This window comes from Sinocyclocheilus grahami, unplaced genomic scaffold (assembly GCF_001515645.1).
Source record: "Sinocyclocheilus grahami isolate Dianchi unplaced genomic scaffold, SAMN03320097.WGS_v1.1 scaffold1496.1, whole genome shotgun sequence".
Taxonomy (NCBI): domain Eukaryota; kingdom Metazoa; phylum Chordata; class Actinopteri; order Cypriniformes; family Cyprinidae; genus Sinocyclocheilus; species Sinocyclocheilus grahami.
The window spans coordinates 87,227-107,667 of record NW_015506675.1 but is presented as its reverse complement, the minus strand read 5'-3'; the positions used below and the strand labels follow the sequence as shown (position 1 = coordinate 107,667).

Here is a 20,441-nt window from a genome sequence, read left to right as displayed (position 1 = left end):
TTTCCTCATTATTGTACACACAGCACCCCATATTGACAGAAAAACACAGAATTGTTGACATTTTTGCAGATTTATTAAAAAAGAAAAACTGAAATATCACATGGTCCTAAGTATTCAGACCCTTTGCTGTGACACTCATATATTTAACTCAGGGGCTGTCCATTTCTTCTGATCATCCTTGAGATGGTTCTACACCTTCATTTGAGTCCAGCTGTGTTTGATTATACTGATTGGACTTGATTAGGAAAGCCACACACCTGTCTATATAAGACCTTACAGCACACAGTGCATGTCAGAGCAAATGAGAATCATAAGGTCAAAGGAACTGCCTGAAGAGCTCAGAAAGACTCTAGAGTGAAAATTAAAAATTTTTTGCTTTTTTTTTTGTTTGTTTGTTTTTCTTGTTTTGAAGATACTTTTTGTGACTCCATTTGGTAGGTGACACTTTGTAAATCATCAAACATCCCATTGTCTATTGTCATGGCTCCTTTCAAATAAATGTAAAAATTATACTGCTCAAAGTTGATTTATCTGCCGTTTCAAGGTGTATGTATGAACAATCTTGATGTTTTTCACCATTGTATTGCTGTCAATTACACCTCGAGTGCCACAGCTCACCTGTACTTAATCTAAGTTTACATGTGCTATTTAATCTCAGTACTCGCCTAACTGTTAAAACTGTCAGGTAGGTGTCTCACTTATTAATTGACATCTAAAGATATAATCACAACATGTAACTGAGAGCTCTCTCCTCCTACAGTATGTAGGAACTATTCTTCCCACTATTACTGCACTAAATATAACATCACACTCACGTCTCAGCACACTAACAGTTTGTATATTTAGATACTGATTATCTCAGTTCAATAAATTACAAAATCAAGAATACCTGCCAGACAATGATGTAAGTCCATGCATCAATATGATGCATGGACCTCCCCCTCACACAGCTATTTCATTATTCATTCTTGAATATGAATTCCAGGCTTTGTTAAAATTATGAATCAGAAATAAATGATTATGATGGGTCCCATGATTTTTTTTCATTCCCTCATAAAAAAATAAAATTGTTTATTTTGTAGTTAAAATGTGATACTTTTTTTTTGGTCTGTTGTCCAATTGTCCAGGTATCATGTATTGTGTGTTTGTATTCCCTACATTATGGGGACCAAAGGACATTATTATTATTATTTTTGGCTTATAAAACAGCTTATAAATCATACATAAAGTTTTTTTTAAATATATATATAGTGTGTGTGTACAGTGGGTACGGAAAGTATTCAGACCCCCTTAAATTTTTCACTCTTTGTTATATTGTAGCCATTTGCTAAAATCATTTAAGTTCATTTTTTTCCTCATTAATGTACACACAGCACCCCATATTGACAGAAAAACACAGAATTGTTGACATTTTTGCAGATTTATTAAAGAAAAACTGAAATATCACATGGTCCTAATTATTCAGACCCTTTGCTGTGACACTCGTATATTTAACTCAGGTGCTGTCCATTTCTTCTGCTCATCCTTGAGATGGTTCTACACCTTCATTTGAGTCCAGCTTTGTTTGATTATACTGATTGGACTTGATTTGGAAAGCCACACACCTGTCTATATAAGACCTTACAGCTCACAGTGCATGTCAGAGCAAATGAGAATTATGAGGTCAAAGGAACTGCCTGAAGAGCTCAGAGACAGAATTGTGGCAAGGCACAGATCTGGCCAAGGTTACAAAAAAATTTCTGCTGCACTTAAGGTTCCCAAGAGCACAGTGGCCTCCATTCCTTAAATGGAAGACGTTTGGGACAACCAGAACCCTTCTTAGAGCTGGCCGTCCGGCCAAACTGAGCTATCGGGGGCGAAGAGCCTTGGTGAGAGAGGTAAAGAAGAACCCAAAGATCACTGTGGCTGAGCTCCAGAGATGCAGTTGGGAGATGGGAGAAAGTTGTAGAAAGTCAACCATCACTGCAGCCCTCCACCAGTTGGGGCTTTATGGCAGAGTGGCCCGACGGAAGCCTCTCCTCAGTGCAAGACACATGAAAGCCTGCATGGAGTTTGCTAAAAAACACCTGAATAAGATTCTCTGGTCTGATGAGACCAAGATATAACTTTTTGGCCTTAATTCTAAGCGGTATGTGTGGAGAAAACCAGGTACTGCTCATCACCTGTCCAATACAGTCCCAACAGTGAAGCATGGTGGTGGCAGCATCATGCTGTGGGGGTGTTTTTCAGCTGCAGGGACAGGACGACTGGTTGCAATTGAGGGAAAGATGAATGCGGCCAAGTACAGGGTTATCCTGGACGAAAACTTTCTCCAGAGTGCTCAGGACCTCAGACTGGGCTGAAGGTTTACCTTCCAACAAGACAATGACCCTAAGCACACAGCTAAAATAATGAAGGAGTGGCTTCACAACAACTCTGTGACTGTTCTTGAATGGCCCAGCCAGAGCCCTGACTTAAACCCAATTGAGCATCTCTGGAGAGACCTAAAAATGGCTGTCCACCAACGTTTACCATCCAACCTGACAGAACTGGGGAGGATCTGCAAGGAGGAATGGCAGAGGATCCCTAAATCCAGGTGTGAAAAACTTGTTGCCTCTTTCCCAAAAAGACTCATGGCTGTATTAGTTCAAAAGGGTGCTTCTACTAAATACTGAGCAAAGGGTCTGAATACTTAGGACCATGTGATATTTCAGTTTTTCTTTTTTAATAAATCTGCAAAAATGTCAACAATTCTGTGTTTTTCTGTCAATATGGGGTGCTGTGTGTACATTAATGAGGGAAAAAAATGAACTTAAATGATTTTAGCAAATGGCTGCAATATAACAAAGAGTGAAAAATTTAAGGGGGTCTGAATACTTTCCGTACCCACTGTATATACCTTGCTACGTGTACTGTGTTAGGCTAACTGAAACTTGTCATTTGCACTTATATATTGTTGCTCTTTTGTTAGTTTTGACTGCTTTTATTGTCCTCATTTGTAAGTCGCTTTGGATAAAAGCATCTGCTAAATGACTAAATGTAAATGTAATAGAATAGAATAGAATAGAATCGTGAAATTAAAACAGTACAGAGTAAACAATGGAACATTGCAAATGTTTACAAAACATTGCAGAAGTGTGTGTACTGTGTAGTTCTCTCTGAATCAATTATGATAACATGAATAATGATGATGATGCTAACAATTTGTACTCAGTATGATAATCATCTTTTATTAGTGGTTTCAATCAAGTGTATTTATGAAGGAATTAATTCATTTTAAACATTCATTCATTCATTTTTGCTTAATAGTCGTTTGCGTTTTTAGTCCAAATGACTGAATGAATCATAGTGTCGTGGACTTCATTTCCCACAATGCCTAGCTTTATCCCGCGGGCGTCATATCCGGAAAACCGTACAGTTATAAAGTCCAGTGTGTTTCGTTTCAGAGAAATGTTGATACACTTATTAGAATAAATGCACAAGAGTCCAAAAGAAGAACAGGATGAGTGTCTCGTTCTCTCAGATCATCTGGAGAGTTTGTAATTTATGCATGTCAGTGTTTTTCTCGCTGGCAACTTACGTGCAGGTAAATGTTATTCTCAGTTTATTTGCACACATTGAATGAGCGATGGTCGTCAAATGAAGCGCTCGTTTATGGACATAAGACATGATCAGTGATAATTAATCGCTGATTTGTTTGATTATCTTCAGATAAATGATCCGGATGCTGTCTTGTGGATGGTAAGACTCACTTCACCTCAAATGAGAAACATTTCTGCCGCTCTAAAACATATATGTGTGCTCCTTATATAATGCTGTGTTTGTTTCTGCAGGCTGGTTATGCAGTTCCAGCTGGACTGTGTTTTTTGCTTTGCTGTCAACCACAAATAACAGGTAAGTGAAGTTTCTCATGAATCAAAATGAGACGCGATGCTCCCATCTAGTGGAGTAGAAATACACCAAAAAATTACAGGGTTATCATAAATATAATAAATAATTTTTTTACATTCGAGTTTGGTATTGTCTGATAAATAAAATATATATGAAATTATATCATACATCATAAAGACAATGATATGCAATATTTACCTCATTTATTTACCACATAAAGCTCAATGTTTTGCATTAAAAAGACGATACAAATAAATGTACAAACAAATGTATGTATGCAAAACAGTATATTCAGACATGATTATTTGCTAATGTGGTGTTTACTTTAGACCCCGAATAATATATAATTGCTAATATACATCATCAGCTATAATACGTTTACCAAGTTCGCCGCAGTTTCCACTCAGAACAAGCTTCGGTGAATTGAAGTATTGTCCGGTTGTTAGTCTGCACTGTGTAGACCTGTCTGTGTGAAGAATGGTATGCAAAATACAATCGTGTCATAATGATTGCAATATTATGTTTGATGGCAATGATTATTCCCAGTTTGCATTGCTAAATGCGCAATCATGATTCAAAATAGCTGCATTATGTTTGTCAAAATAATTGCAATGTAAGCCTATGCTTTAGAATAATCTACATGTTGTTTATCGTCTCTAAAGATTAATTAAGTAGTAGTTATGTTTTACCAAGTTTAATGGCTGGCATTTGGATGTTAAGAAGATTAAGACGCAGCAAAACGATCTGTGTGACAAAATAGACTCTCCAGTTCTAAAAACATGATGATGAAATTAGTTTTTGTTACCTATTTGAATCTCCTGATATAAAACGTATATTATTTAAAAAAAAAAATTATATTATATATGTCCTAATGCATTAAATCTTCAGTCTCAGTGTTTCTGATTTCCGTCCATCAGGTCACTGCAGCTGGTTGTTTCTTGTAGCACAGATTCTTCTCTCTCGGTTTCATTTGGACCGTTGAAGTTGGTTTATAGCTAGAATCAGCTAGTCTACAGCTATTTACAGCTAAAAGCAAATCATCATTACATGAATGAAAAAAAATGTTTTATGCCACAATTATCAACATATTTAGAGCTACTTACAAAGCTACGGTGTTGTACCGAATTCTGCACCCCCTCATTGAAGTCGCTACCTGATTTCCTAATCCTAACCCCTCCCCCAACCCAACACTAAACCTACCAGTACTAGGGGGTGCAGAATTCGGCACAACAATGGAGCCCCTAAAGGGACCTTTGCAAAAATAAAATATACACAGACTATTGCGTGCGCACACGGTCCAATAAAATCCAAAATATACCAAAAAAGAACCAAGAAAATAATTGCAAGCATTCGTAATTAAAAATGCAATAGAACAAAAGGTAAAACATATGGAAAAGAGCGCTTTAATTTTTTCAGATAGGCTTAAGTGAGCCAGAATTATAGTTGACCTTCATGTCAGAGATGCTTGTAATAATTGGGTGCACTGAATAGGCCGAAATAATATCACATTGCTACAAAGTTTGAGGCCTGAAAAAATGAGTTTATTGTTTTAAATTAACATATTAATTTCTAGTATGAAACCGCTTTTTCAATATAGTTTTGTCCATTTTTGGACAACTCATCAATAAAAATATGTTCAGTTCAATATAAATCTTGTGTTTTTCTATCATTTACGGTCATGTTTGTGATACCACTGAAACCGTTTCTGTCATGTCACTCCTATTAGCCTCCTCATCTTTATTCAGTAGAGGAATTATTTCATGCGATTCTGCGGTTTTCTGCTGCTGGTTTAATCCATTAGTTGGAGTTTCTTCAGATCTTGCTGAATTCTGAGTTCAGGATAAGAGATATAAAAATCAATTAAACTATATCTACATGAAAAAAGCAGCTTTTAATTGTAGGACAAGAATACACCTTATATCAATATAATCTTATAAAAGATATTCACCTGAGAATCCTGGTTCTGGTCTGATCTGGTGACTGGAATGTCAAGAGGCCTTGCTGCTTCCTGAATGAGATGCATGTAAATGTAAGTCAAGAATATTCGTAATACACAATGGCAGGCTTATTGCTAGATTAGGAAACAAGCTATGTAAAATAAATATAAAGTAAATTTCAATGCAGTGATACTAACCTGAAAACACTGCAGACACTTCATGTCTGAAATCCCTGCAGTGAGAGAAGGATATTTTAGTAAAGTCTCAAAGCACAGATGCACTATGGACTTGACATTCAGCTTTCACGAATCACTCGTTGTTCTCATTTAGTCATCCATTCCTGCTGATTATCATGTTGAAATTGTTAAATAAAATAAATCAATATACTGAACATACAGCATCATTGGTCAATTTAGTTTGTTATTGCTGTTGCCCCAAATACAGATCCCCTGTAAAGACCTTGTCTCAGATGGCCACCGTGACAAGACCACAGGAACCAGGTGAGTCCTCTGCTCAATGTGACTTTGCTGCAGCCTGAAATTGAACTGCTGGTTTTGTCTGGTCAGAGGAGAACTGGCCTCCCGACTGAGCCTGGTTTCTCCCAAGGTTTTTTCTCCATTCTGTCACCGATGGAGTTTTGGTTCCTTGCCGCTGTCGCCTCTGGCTTGCTTAGTTGGGGACACTTCATTTCCAGCGATATCGTCGACTTGATTGCACAGACACTATTTAAACTGAACTGAGCTCGATGATGGCATCACTGAATTCAATGATGAACTGCCTTTAACTGAAAATTGAGTGTTTACTATTATCATTTTGCATTATTGACACAGTATTTTCCTAATTAATGCTGTTCAGTTGCTTTGACACAATCTGTATTGTTAAAAGCGCTATATAAATAAAGGTGACTTGTTCATTCTTCATGTGAACAGCTCTCAGTGAATGAAATTGATGACTGAGTGTGTTTGAATTATGAAACACACACTGTTAATCAAACACCAACATGCAACACAATGTGAGAGATCACATCAGAATATAGACTCTTCACATCACTTCTATAAACCGCTTGGTCAAGAAAGATAGATCATCAGTAGTCAGATATTAAGCCATATTCAATTCATGGTAGTCCAATAAGAGTTTCAAATGTTTTCTTGTAAACATATTGAAGTGAATTTCATTAAACAGGTTAGAATTAGTAATGAAACCAAGGAAACAGCTTCAGTTGTACTTACAGGGTCCAAACATGAGTAAAATCAGCAGAGAAAAGGCAAAGAGGCTTTCAGAGGAAAAGACGATGACTCTCAGATCCCCCACTGCACGCTCACCATTTACTGAGGATGAAAGCATTACACAATCACACAATAAACAACAACAATAAGTTCTTTTGAAGGTTTTGTGCTGTCAATGCATCCATAACATACAATGATCGGTAACCTATGGAGGTGAAATCTGAGCAATAGAGGGATAAAGATAATGTCAGAAGGGTCAATTTATTGCCATTTAAACCAGAAAATAAACACATTTGTAAGATTTTGAAAAGTTTAGAATATTAAAAAATGTAAAAAGTGTTTTTACTCACCTGTTTTCAGCATCAGTTCAGTCATCAGTGTAACAGAGTTCAGTACAACAACACCAACTGATCCAAACACATACAACATCTTTTTAAAGGTGATGGTTAGATCTGTAATAGATGAAAGATTACTTCTTTTTTTTTATATAGTATAACATAGTTGATTTACAAAAAAATATTTTAAGCTTAATGGATACATTTATATATGAATTAGATTTTATAATGGGTACAGTAGTTTTACTGAAGTAGAAGTTTTATGTAAACTTAATACCGTACTAGATGGAGGAATACATATTGTGATTAACAATGTTTTAGGGGTATACTATATTTATTCAATTTCATTTGTGTTTTTGTAAATTATACAATGATCACATGAAAATAGTATATGGGGCTTGCATGTGTGAAAATTACTTAAATCTAAATGCATGTGATTTCCTGAAAAATCACATGTGGAATTCAAGGTTGTTTTTTCCCCCCCATTTCCTGTTTTCCCACGGGCAAGGAATATAATAATTGCGATCATCCACAGCGCTTGCTGAAAAACAGCCATGCAGATCCATCCTGCACCATCTGTACAAAAACAAGTATGTTTTTACTACATAAAGATTCACTTAAGGTAATTTAGTAAAACATACATGCTGCTTTAGTTCAGGAATACAAGATAAAGACGTTTGAATCATTTCCTCTATTAGAAATATAATTATACCTCTTTCATTTGCCAGTATTGTGATGTAGAAAATAATCATTACTGTGTTCATGATAAACATGTAGATTATCCATGCTGTTTTATTGAGTAATTCTAAACCTGAAAAAGATGTTTAATCATTTTAAAGGAGCTGACTAAATATGAACATGAAAATAATCATAAGTACAGACAAAATATTTTATCACATACTTACAGCTTTTCCCTCCCCGTAGTTTAAACAAACAGGAAAATGAGAGAAAGTAGAAAACTGGGACAGCTATGGACACATAATACCCTAAAAAAAATCAGATTTATGTAAGATTTACTGACAGATAACACCTGCTTTGTAATTGTCAATTAACTGATTGTTCTCTGAACATACAATAGCATAGTTAATACTGTTTTATTCATAAATATTTTCCTATTAAAATGATGGGTCACTGACCTCCTCTGGCAGCTCCAAAAGCAAAGTACACAATAGCAAATTGCAATGAAGGAAGAATTAAAAAGATGAATCCAGATGCAATTGCCAATTGATCCCATATCCATTTACATATCGCTCCATGGCATGGCATCTCCTTCTTTTTAGACAAAACTAGAAAAAATAATAACAATAATAATCCACGTTTTCTTCAGTTCTGTGTTAGAAGTTATTAGCTACTTATGACTGGAATTTTTTTTTCACACAGAGTTTCAAAGAACTTTGTATGAAACAGAAACTTACGGTAAATGATGCCGATGACAATAAACAGAATCATGACACCATACACAACCAATACCACGATTTTGTCCGATTTGGCATAATGTACAACTGATTCCCAAGCACGACGCAAAAGAACTAAAACAGAATAACGAGGGAGGAAAAAAATCAAGCCTAAATGAATGACACACTGTTTATAATGAGAAATTCAGTGGTTAGGAGATTAAACATGATCATTGGTCAAATATTTGTATTTACCAACCTGAAACATAAACTACTATAAAAATGACAATTTCAGTGAAAAGAGCTTCACCTGTAAAAAGAAACAGGTTTAAATGAATACACAGGATGGATGGGGTCCCCCTTTCTGTTTATCAAAGTATTAAAGAATCTTTCAATCAGTCTTACTGACCCCAAACGTTTGAACAGTAGTGTATATCATGTTAGATTTTAGAGTACTGACCTATCGATAATAAAAACATTTTGTATGCATGTATACAAATGTAATATCATGAATACATGTTACGGGAAAATCCAAACCTGACATCTTCTTTAAATATGGCGCAACATAAAGCAACATCAGAGGCCTCAGTATATAAAGAGCACAGCAAGAGACCGTCTCATACTGAAAACCTGCAACACATTCATATCCTTCATGAAAATGATTGGCTAATACATTTAAAATATTGAGAGACAAGTGGTCATGACATACTGCACTGAAACACACTTGCACTGGTAAAAGTGAACAGAACTATCTTACAGTCGATTGATTGAATTTAAAATTCAAATGAGACATCAGAATAATGTTGGTTTTGTAACTGTGTGATTAATAGACTTGAAAGACTCACCTTCAGTAACACCCCAGAGGACAAAGGCCACAAACAGCATAATATTTGGAAGAAACACATGAAGATACCCAAGAGTCCTGATACGTTTGTTCACAGCGGAGTCACTGAGAGCTAGAAAAAGATATGTACATTAATTACTTGTTTGAAATTGTTTATAACTTTAAATTGAGTTAATTGATTAGCAATAGTTATGACTATAATGCTTAATATAATGCATATGTAAAAAACATTTTTTTTATTATCAAAATAGATTATTTGAACAGATTTAAGCAAGCAATAAGCTACGAAAGACGTGCTATATTGTGAATACAGCCACAGCTGAAGGGCTTTGTTAGCCACTACATGAAGCTTTCATAAAACTTTATTGCTTTTATAAAATCATTAAATAAATGATTTTTAATTAAAATAAGATAATTTATAAAATCATTCAATTCCATCCTTCGGCCAGAAAAATAGTGCATGACAGTGACCAAGAACTTATAACAAGAAGTTATTTATTTTTGAACATATACACACACACATGAGTTGTTTTTTTATGGTTTATGAGAACTCTCCATAGGCGTAATGGTTTTTATACTGTACAAACTGTATTTTCTATCGCCCTACACCAATACTTAGCCCTCACAGGAAACTTTGTGCATTTTTAGATTTTCAAAAAAAAGATGAAAAAAAAAAAAATTTAGTATGTGCTTTTTTTTTAAACCTTTTGAATTACAGAGACACATCAGGAAGTGTCCTCACAAACCACCTTCACATTGTAATACCTATGTGATACCCATGTCACTATTTAGTATGTGCTTTTTTTTTTTAAACCTTTTGAATTACAGAGACACATCAGGAAGTGTCCTCATAAACCACCTTCACATTGTAATACCTATGTGATACCCATGTCACTATACAAATTAGTGTCCTCATAACCCACATGTACATGTACACACACACACTCACACCCCACACCAAACCTACATCTAAACCTACCCCTCACAGAATACTTTCTGCATTTTTACATGCTCAAAAAAACTCATTCTGTTTGATTTATAAGCTTGTTTCCTCATGGGGACCTCAATTTAGGTCCCCATGTATTCAGGTTTAATTTCAAAAAAAAGATGAAAAAAAAAAAAATTTAGTATGTGCTTTTTTTTTAAACCTTTTGAATTACAGAGACACATCAGGAAGTGTCCTCACAAACCACCTTCACATTGTAATACCTATGTGATACCCATGTCACTATACAAATTAGTGTCCTCATAACCCACATGTACATGTACACACACACACTCACACCCCACACCAACCCTACATCTAAACCTACCCCTCACAGAATACTTTCTGCATTTTTACATGCTCAAAAAAACTCATTCTGTTTGATTTATAAGCTTGTTTCCTCATGGGGACCTCAATTTAGGTCCCCATGTATTCAGGTTTAAGTCCCCACCGGGATAGAAACACACACACACACAAAACACACAAAAAAAATATATACAGGTAATTTTCAGACAGGACATTATTCATTAATTTTATGAACTCTAAAACACAACGCAGTGTAGTGCAACGTTCAAATTACAGTAAAACGCCTTTAAAAACCATTGCAGAAAATTGCTTCATATTAATACAGTACATTGTGCCCTATTTTACAAATTTGTAAGTGTTATAAATTAATAAGTCTTAGTTCCGCTTGCGAGGTGCTGCGCATTGGGCGCCAAGCAGTCTCCAGCTCGCTCGGTCGCAACGGATTCGGGTTCATCCCATGATAAGTCAGTGGCTTGTAGGTCTTCGATAAATGTACGGCGCCATGTTTATCTCGGACGTCCTTGCTTCCGCTTCCTGTGGAGGGCGTCCACGGCGTGGCCATCTTTGATAATCATTCCCGGGATAACCAAAGAATATGGCCCGCAAACCAAAAACAGCATTCAGTGATGATATCGGCCAAGGGGCGAGTAGCAATTCTTCTGTGTATTTCTTCGTTGTTAATATGGTCTCGATATGAGACCCAGAGTATTTGCTGTAGACATCGCTGTTGAAAAACATTACGCATAACTGCCGTGGCCTTCCCAAGTCGACACACAACATCTTGGTCTGAACCGCCGTCCACTGTCACAATGCTACCAAGATAAGCAAACTGATCAACTTCGCCAAGAGGTTGGATCAATGTGGACCATGTGAACTGGAGTATGCACAGGGGCATAGCCTAAATATGCGGAGGATCTTGATCTTGGCCGTGTTAATCCTGAGTCCAGCTTTTTTCGCTTCTCTTTCCAGCTCAGCCGCTTCTGTTGTAGTTCAACACTTTGCTCGATAATTGTTCTTAAGACAAAGATTTGCTCCGAGCAGGATCGTCCACTCCTGAATCCAGTCTGTTCTTCCCGTAGCAGCTCATTGATTGCACATCGCAGCCTCCAGAGGATGACCATGCTAAGGACTTTTCCGGGAACCGATAGTAAAGCTATTCTGCACCAGTCATTACAATCAGTGAGATTTCCCTTCTTTGGGAGCTTAAATATAACGCCTTTTCTCCAATTTGCAAGAGTATGACAAAAATCCATATTTTATACTGGGGAGTTTTGAAATCTGCAGAATGTTAATAAAAAATAAAAAACTGCTAATGAATAGCAGTTTGAATAAAATACTGCTATTCACTAATTGGCAACAAGGACCAGAACTGTTCATTTTGTAAACAGAATTACAGAGTAAACTATTCTGAGCAGTAGTTATTTCCTGCATAATTGATTCACTCTATACTTTGTGTAGTGATACTTTTCTTCTGTGTAAATTTGAACACTTAATCTTTATAAATTCATCCGATTATTGACTATATTGTGACATAATCTGTGGTTTTGTTGTAATGTCGGTGAACTTTATGTGACCATTGTTCATGGCTTTCTGTTTGATTTAAATTGTTAAAGTTGAATAAGTGTAAACATATACAATGAAAAAAGTGCCTTTTTGATTTTAAGTGGTCTCACAAAATTAATTTATATCTTAATTTTAAACCAATGCTATAGGTTATATTCAAATCTGAGTTTTGAGTATCTATTAATACATTTAAGTGGAACACAATTTTACAGTAACTTTACTGTACAGTTATACAGCAACAAATAGTGTTGTTTTAGATTATTTTAATTAGGCAAACTGAACAAACAGCATTAATCATACTTTCAGTGTATCAGTGTATTACAGTGAAGATGGACATTTACCATTTGAGCTAGGGCTGCACGATAAATCGCATGCGATATTTAACGTGCATCTTATCAGTAAAGCCGGTTCTGTAATCAGCGGTAAATCTCCATCACCTGCGGGCTTTCACATTGAGCAGCATTAACTACACAGAGCCGTTGTTCACTGACAAGCTGCGCAAAACCACAATCATATTTTCTGCATGTTTTGCGCAGCTCGTCGGTGAACAACGGCTCTGTGTAGTTAATGCTGCTCAATGTGAAAGCCGGCAGGTGATGGAGATTTACCGCTGATTACAGAACCGGCTTTACTGATAAGATGCGTGTTAAATATCGCATGCAATTTATCGTGCAGCCCTAATTTGAACATACCCTTATTTTGTGATGTGCAGTAGATTATAAAGCAGAGCAGAAGTGCAGATCCAGATGCAGTAATACAAAGAATCGACACCATTGTGTGTGAAATTGAGAAACCTTAAAGAAAATGCAGAAATTACATTGTACAGATCCAAACTCACAGGCATTAATAAGGCTTTTAATACTTTTTTGCTTCTGCTATCGTTTTTTTAGAGAACACAGCCCTTTTCTTCTACGCTTTTTTATTCTGTTTAATTATATCCATAACTCACCCAGTCTCTCCAGTACTACAGTTGCATTGGCTGAAAGTCCTCCAGCAAACACTAAACACATGTAAACTCCTTTATCCTCAGTTCTGACGCTCTTCAGTCTGAGAGAGAAGTTTCCTTTGGGGATCTCAGCAGTGAAGAACTCAACTCTGTCTCTGTATTGTTCATCTGATGAATCTGGTAAAGTCTCATTGTTTTGGTAGAGCAGAACCAGAACATCTTCATCTTCATCTGTTTTCTTCCATGAAACCTCATTAATAAGGCTTTTAATACTTTTTTGCTTCTGCTATCATTTTTTTAGAGAACACAGCCCTTTTCTTCTACGCTTTTTTATTCTGTTTAATTATATCCATAACTCACCCAGTATCTCCAGTACTACAGTTGCATTGGCTGAAAGTCCTCCAGCAAACACTAAACACATGTAAACTCCTTTATCCTCAGTTCTGACGCTCTTCAGTCTGAGAGAGAAGTTTCCTTTGGGGATCTCAGCAGTGAAGAACTCAACTCTGTCTCTGTATTGTTCATCTGATGAATCTGGTAAAGTCTCATTGTTTTGGTAGAGCAGAACCAGAACATCTTCATCTTCATCTGTTTTCTTCCATGAAACCTCTTCAATGTGTTCAGGTTTGATGTGAGAGTCTACAGAGCAGCTCAGAGTGACGTCCTCACCCACAGACGCAGATATGGATTTATCTGATCCTGACACTAGCAAACGCACTGAAAGACAAGTTACAATATCACAGTAGGAAATGAATGTCCCGGATTAAAAAGTTTTGGAAAATCATATGGAAAATGATGGGAGGAATTCATGTGATCCACACTCACCAACATCTTTTATTTGAACCACAGTTTCTCCAGAATCCTGCTGACTGTAAACTCTACATGTGTATCGTCCCTCATCTTCAGCTCTCAGATTGTCCAGACGGAGAGAGAAGTTTCCATGTTGGATCTGATCAGTAAAGAAATTAGCTCTATCATGATAATCCTGCTGCTGGGCCTCTGGTCGACTCTCACCATCTTGATACAGATGAACCAGAGCCTCTGAGTCTGTTCTTCTCCATTCCACCTCCAGATCCTCCATTAGTAAGAGTTCATCAACATAACAGAGCAAAACCACTGAAGATCCCAGAGGAGCAATCACAGGACCAGAGGGACCGTGCACAATCAATCCTATAAAGTGAAGAAGAAAAAAATCATTAAAAATACAATCTTTTCAAACTAGAATCATTAATATAGAAATGATTTGTTTCTGCTGTAATATATTCTAAATCATTACAACTTTAATTACTTAATTTATTCAATGAGCACATGATTTGCATTACAAATTGCAGTGGTATCACTTAAACTTAAAGCTAAAACAAATTATTTATGACACTTTTAATCACATTAGGTCAATTAGTCTACATTATTTCAGTATCACATATGTGTCCAGATGAAGCATAGAAAAACAGAAGACAGATAAAAGTGAAGTAAAACATCAAAACAGAATCAGCATCAAATATAGAATAGAATAGAATAGAATGTTTTACTGGTCAGGACTTTAGCAGCCTATATAACAAATAGACAGGATGAGGAAAGCATCATATGCAGAAAACAAAGTAAATGAAGTATTTATGCAACAACAAAACCAAGTCTTACCTTATGATGCTCTTGGTTGAATTTTAACAGAAAAATAGTTACTCTATTATGGTGAAACGGTAATTGCTGAAGTCCTTGTTAAACAACAAAGAATAAAACATAAATAATAATTAAAATAATAATAATAATAATAAAAACATTAAATAAACAAAAAAACGTCTCAGGTTACATAAAGTAGCACCGGTTACAACAGCTTGAGCACAGAAGAGCAAAGTCTGGTGGCAATACCCAATTAAAGACTACAGGTGAGAGAGTGGAAATCTACACACAACTTCACCTGTCTAGCTTTACTCTTGAGGATTACTAGAGGGGAGAAGCAACTCTGGACAACAAGCAAACCCATGTGAGTATAAACATCATAGGACATAGGACTGTTGTCAGCCTGTCAGATTTGCATGATTTCATGCTTCATGCACCAGGTTTCATGGGAATCATCCCTATAGTGTCAGCAAATGACGCAACAAAATCTTCCTTTTCAAAATCAATCGCTTATAAATTCCGCCTTTAGTAGCTAATAACGTAAAAGTGAATTTTACATTAAACATAATCGTTTTTATCGGTTTTGCGGCATGATTTTAATGTTGGGTGTTTTTATATTGTGTGTGGGCTCTTCCCAGCATATCACGAAAATAATTGCGCTTGTGTATTAGGCTCTGTGTATGTGTGTTTACAAGGTGAAATAATGCCTAATTCACTTTTTTTTAATTCAAAAAGCTATTTAAATATGATTAAAATATATACTTTTTACAGGTGAGCTAAGGATAGCTGCTCCACCCATGCACACCTGTCGCCCCTGAATAAATGTGAAGGAGATCATATACTTACCATCAGCGATCATCAGCAGAACTGACATCGAAACACAGTTCGGTGGATGCATCTTCCAAAATGCGAGATTAAACAAAACGATCATATCTACTGGCTCTAAATGATCGCAGATATTATTGCTGACGGACGCTGCAGTTCGGGAGATGCGGCAGACTAAACGCTTCCTTTCACTTTCATTTTTAATTTCTCTTTTACATTGTTGCAGGTGCGGGGTCGAGTCCTAATGAACTATAGTCATATGAGCAGTATAATAAATAACTCTATAAATAACTGTAGTTATATACATGTAACTGTAGTCTATAATAAATAACTATAGGCTATATATTAACACTCAATCCGAGAGAAAATAATCAAATTAGACATAAATCAAGAGTGAACTGATTTGCTCTAGCAGCCATGTGTTACTAGTAAAACCACAGCAACCATGTTTTTTTTGACAGATTTTAATGCAAATACCATAGTTGAACTATAGTTGCTGTAAAACAATGGTTAACATTTGGCCCACAAGTAGATTTGGCATGGTTGATTTTCTTCACTACCATTAGTAAAAATTAACACGTTCAAACCACCTGTTATTTTTAGCATTTAACAGATGGGCATGAACAGTCCATTTAAAATTATTGTGCTTGATTTATTTTACAGGCTATAGCATTTATTTCAATAGTAATACAAATAATAATAAGAAGAATAGCCTAATAATGTTTATTTATTTATTTGTTACAGAACAAAGGTGACCTCAAAAATAATAATTTCTAAATCTGTTGTAAACAAAAGTTCCCTTTCAGTCAGTCACTACGAGTCACGTTGTGACTGACAAATTGGGATCTCGCTTAGAGAGACCAATCTACTTCGAATGTAAACTAAACGAGCCAATGCACATTGGCATGCAATTATTGCATTCAGCTGCCGCTGATCACAGCGTGAGCATTAAAAGGCAGCAGGTGCAACGCATACCAGCTTTTCACTTCGGAGCTGAGTGACAACATTGTTCTGCTCCTACCAAACTGCTTCATGAGTGATGAGTTCAGCACGCTCTAGGGAGCTTCTTGTGTTGGCGGACGGCGCTTCAGCGGTGGTCGTTCCTGTGTCGAGTGGGTTGCGCACTTCAGGCTGTACTACCCCCTGTCGTGCTGCAAACGGCCATTTCCCCTGTGCGTCTCAGCACCTAAAAGAGCATTTCCCTGAAAGAGCCTATTTCTCTAAAAGAGCTTACACGGGTGCGTCTTTGTAAAGACGATGAATCGTCTTTTTAAAGATGCCGTTTCACCCGTGCGTTTCTGGATGCGGTCATTACCTGGTGCCGGGTGATGGTCACGATCGCTGCCTCACATGTCTGGGCATTAAACAAGCTGAGGTGGCGTTCGCGGATGAGTCATGTTCCCATTGCGGGAAGATGACCATCTCGGAGCTGCGGGCCAGGCTCCGTTTCCTCCAGGGGGGCAGAGCTCCGCGATCTAGTGTTCGTCCTCAAACCAGCCGTGCTACTTCTGGAAGTAGCCCTCACCTGGCAAGTAGCACGGCTGGTTTGAGGGTTACAGCGGTGGCAAACCCCTCAGGGAACTAACCCTCGGGGGACCATCGCTCCTCTAGCGCTTCGCAATCAGTTGAGCCGCCAAGGGGGGTATACGGGGGTTCCCCCGTTGGAGCGGTCGGTTTGCGATGCAGTTGTGTCCTAATATCACCTCCACCCAGCAGGGCGAACCGTGCCAGCCCTCCCAGGTCTGTAGGTACTCGTCTGGCCTGTCCGGCTATGCTTATACAGCCTGTGGAGAAGCTGCCTCCACCTTATATGCTACGGCGTTAATGCAGGTTCATCAGGCCAAGGCACTGAAGGACCTGCATGAGGGTGGTCACGATCCAGAAGTTCTGAAAGAGCTCCGAACCACTACTGACCTCGCGCTCCAAGCGACGAAGGTCACCGCGAGTTCTCTGGGTCATGCGATGTACACACTTGTGGTCCAGGAGCGCCATCTCTGGCTGTGTCTGGTCGATATGAGGGACACCGACAAAGTTCGATTCCTTAATGCCCCTGTGTCCCAGACCGGCCTCTTCGGCGATGCGGTCGAGAGCTTTGCCCAGCAGATCTCGGCTGCACAGAAGCAGACTGAGGTGATTCGACACATCCTGCCCCGGCAGGCAGCTGCTGCCTCCACCCGCCCGCCGGCCGCATCGCCCCAGCATGCTCGTCGCCGAGGGCGGGCCCCTGCGTCCGCCTCCGCTCCCGTGCAGCATCAGCAGCAGCCTCCACCCAAGCAGTGCGATGTACACACTTGTGGTCCAGGAGCGCCATCTCTGGCTGTGTCTGGTCGATATGAGGGACACCGACAAAGTTCGATTCCTTAATGCCCCTGTGTCCCAGACCGGCCTCTTCGGCGATGCATTCGAGAGCTTGGCCCAGCAGCTCTCGGCTGCACAGAAGCAGACTGAGGGGGTTCGTCACACCCTGCCCCGTCGGGCAGCTGCTGCCTCCACCCATCAGCCGGCCGCAGCGCCCCAACCTTTTGGTCGCTGAGGGCGGCCCCCTGCGTCTGCCCCTGCTCCCGCGCCTTTCACTGCCAGTTGTGTGAAAGGGGCGGGGCCTGCACAAGTATGTGTTTTCCCCAGTGAGCCTTCTCGCAAAGACACTGTGCAAGGTCAGGGAAGACAAGGAGGAGGTCCTGCTTGTCGCGCCGTATTGGCCCACTCGGACCTGGTTCCCGGAACTAATGCTCCTCGCGACAGCCCCTCCTTGACAGATTCCTCTGAGGAAGGATCTACTGACTCAGAGACAGGGCACCCTGTGGCACCCGCATCCAGACCTCTGGAAACTTCATGTCTGGTCCCTGGACGGGACGTGGAGGTTCTTGGTGACCTACCCCAAGAGGTAGTTGACACCATCACTTCGGCGAGAGCACCGTCTACGAGACACGCTTACGCCTTGAAGTGGAATCTGTTCATCGAGTGGTGTTCTTCTCGTCGAGAAGGCCCCCGGAGATGCCCGATCAGGGTCGTGCTTTCCTTTTTGCAGCAAGGTTTGGAGCGAAGGCTGTCTCCCTCCACCCTTAAAGTCTATGTCGCTGCGATTGCTTCTAACCATGACCCCGTGGATGGGAAGTTGGTAGGGAAGCATGACCTGGTCATAAGGTTCCTTAGGGTGGCGAGAAGGTTAAATCCTCCCCGGCCCCTCTCCATACCCTCTTGGGACCTGTCTCTGGTGCTTAAAACACTACAGCAGGGCCCATTTGGGCCTTTGCAGTCAGTTGAGCTAAAGTTTATTTCAATGAAAACTCTGCTCCTGCTTGCACTGGCCTCCATCAAGAGGGTAGGGGACCTGCACGCATTTTCGGTCGATGATTCGTGCCTAGAGTTTGGGCTGGCTGACTCCCAGCTAATCCTGAGGCCCGGCCCCGGCCCCGGCCCCGGCCCGGCTATGTGCCCAAGGTTCCCACTACTCCCTTCAGGAATCAGGTGGTGAGCCTGCAAGCGCTGTCCCCGGAGGAGGTAGACCCAGCCCTAGCTTTGCTCTGTCCCGTCCGAGCCTTGAGATGCTACGTAGACAGGACACAAAGACACGTAGACCTCAGACCAGCTCTTTGTCTTTTACGGAGGCTGGCAGAAGGGAAAGGCCGTCTCTTAGGGGTAGTGGCACTGAGAGGCCCCGGTTTAGTGTCTGCTTGCTAAAACTGCTCCTGAGTGTCCGTACTGTAGACCATCAAGCTCCTCCATCCCCTCGGCAGCCAGACGTGGCGGAACGTCCGGCGCCAGGCCTTCACTCGTTGAATCCTTGAGAACCGGTTGAAGGCTGGATTCCATATGTGAGACCTAAGTGAATCCCATATGTGTAAAGTCCACAGTATAGCCTCAGAGCCTGTGTTTCCCCGGCAGACTTCTGCCATTTCTAAGAGTGTTACAATCACCTCTATTCTTTCATATGCACCTAAACGGATGTTCATATGTGTAAGTGCTTCTGAAGCCTCCTTCGGGAATGATGAGGCTTCCGTAACATTCCTGTTCCAAGTGGAACGGGTACGTTTTCCCAGTGTTATCCAATCTCACTGAGTGGGTAGTGCTATGACAACAGTGACTGGTCTTCTTGTTGTGAGCCCCGTCCTACACCAAAAAGGGGTGCAAGAGGCTCGCACAAGATGGAAGGGGCAGCACCCATGGCACTTTGGTAGGGATCCCAATTCTTCGGTCACGACGTGACTCGTAGTGACCGACTGAAAGAGATCGTCTCGGTTACGTATGTAACCCTCGTTCCCTGAAGGAGGGAACGGAGACGTCACGTCCCGTCGCCACGGCTGCTGTGCAGACAGGTTACCGGCTTGGCTCATCAGCGAAAACCTGGTATGCATTGCACCTGCTGCCTTTTTGTGCTCACGCTGTGATCAGCAGCAGCTGGACGCAATAATCCCATGCCAATGTGCATTGGCTTGTTTAGTTTACACTCTAAACAAGCCAATGCCAAAGTAGATTGGTCTCTCTAAGCAAGATCCCAATTCATCGGTCACGACATGACGTCTTTGTTCCCTCCTTCAGGGAACGAGGGTTACATACGTAACCGAGACGTTTACATATATATATATATATATA

General features: G+C 39.6%; 1 protein-coding gene across 1 annotated transcript in view; it reads left to right on the top strand.

Moving 5' to 3' along the window:
* Window positions 1-3,364: 3,364 nt before the first annotated feature.
* tmem220 (transmembrane protein 220) overlaps window positions 3,365-20,441 on the top strand; it is a 19,491-nt gene continuing 2,414 nt past the window's right edge. Inside the window, exons 1-3 of the mRNA XM_016256974.1 lie at window positions 3,365-3,565; window positions 3,691-3,720; window positions 3,813-3,873. Coding sequence (XP_016112460.1) covers window positions 3,482-3,565; window positions 3,691-3,720; window positions 3,813-3,873 — 175 coding nt within the window. The 5' untranslated portion in view covers window positions 3,365-3,481. The remainder of the gene's footprint in view (window positions 3,566-3,690; window positions 3,721-3,812; window positions 3,874-20,441) is intronic.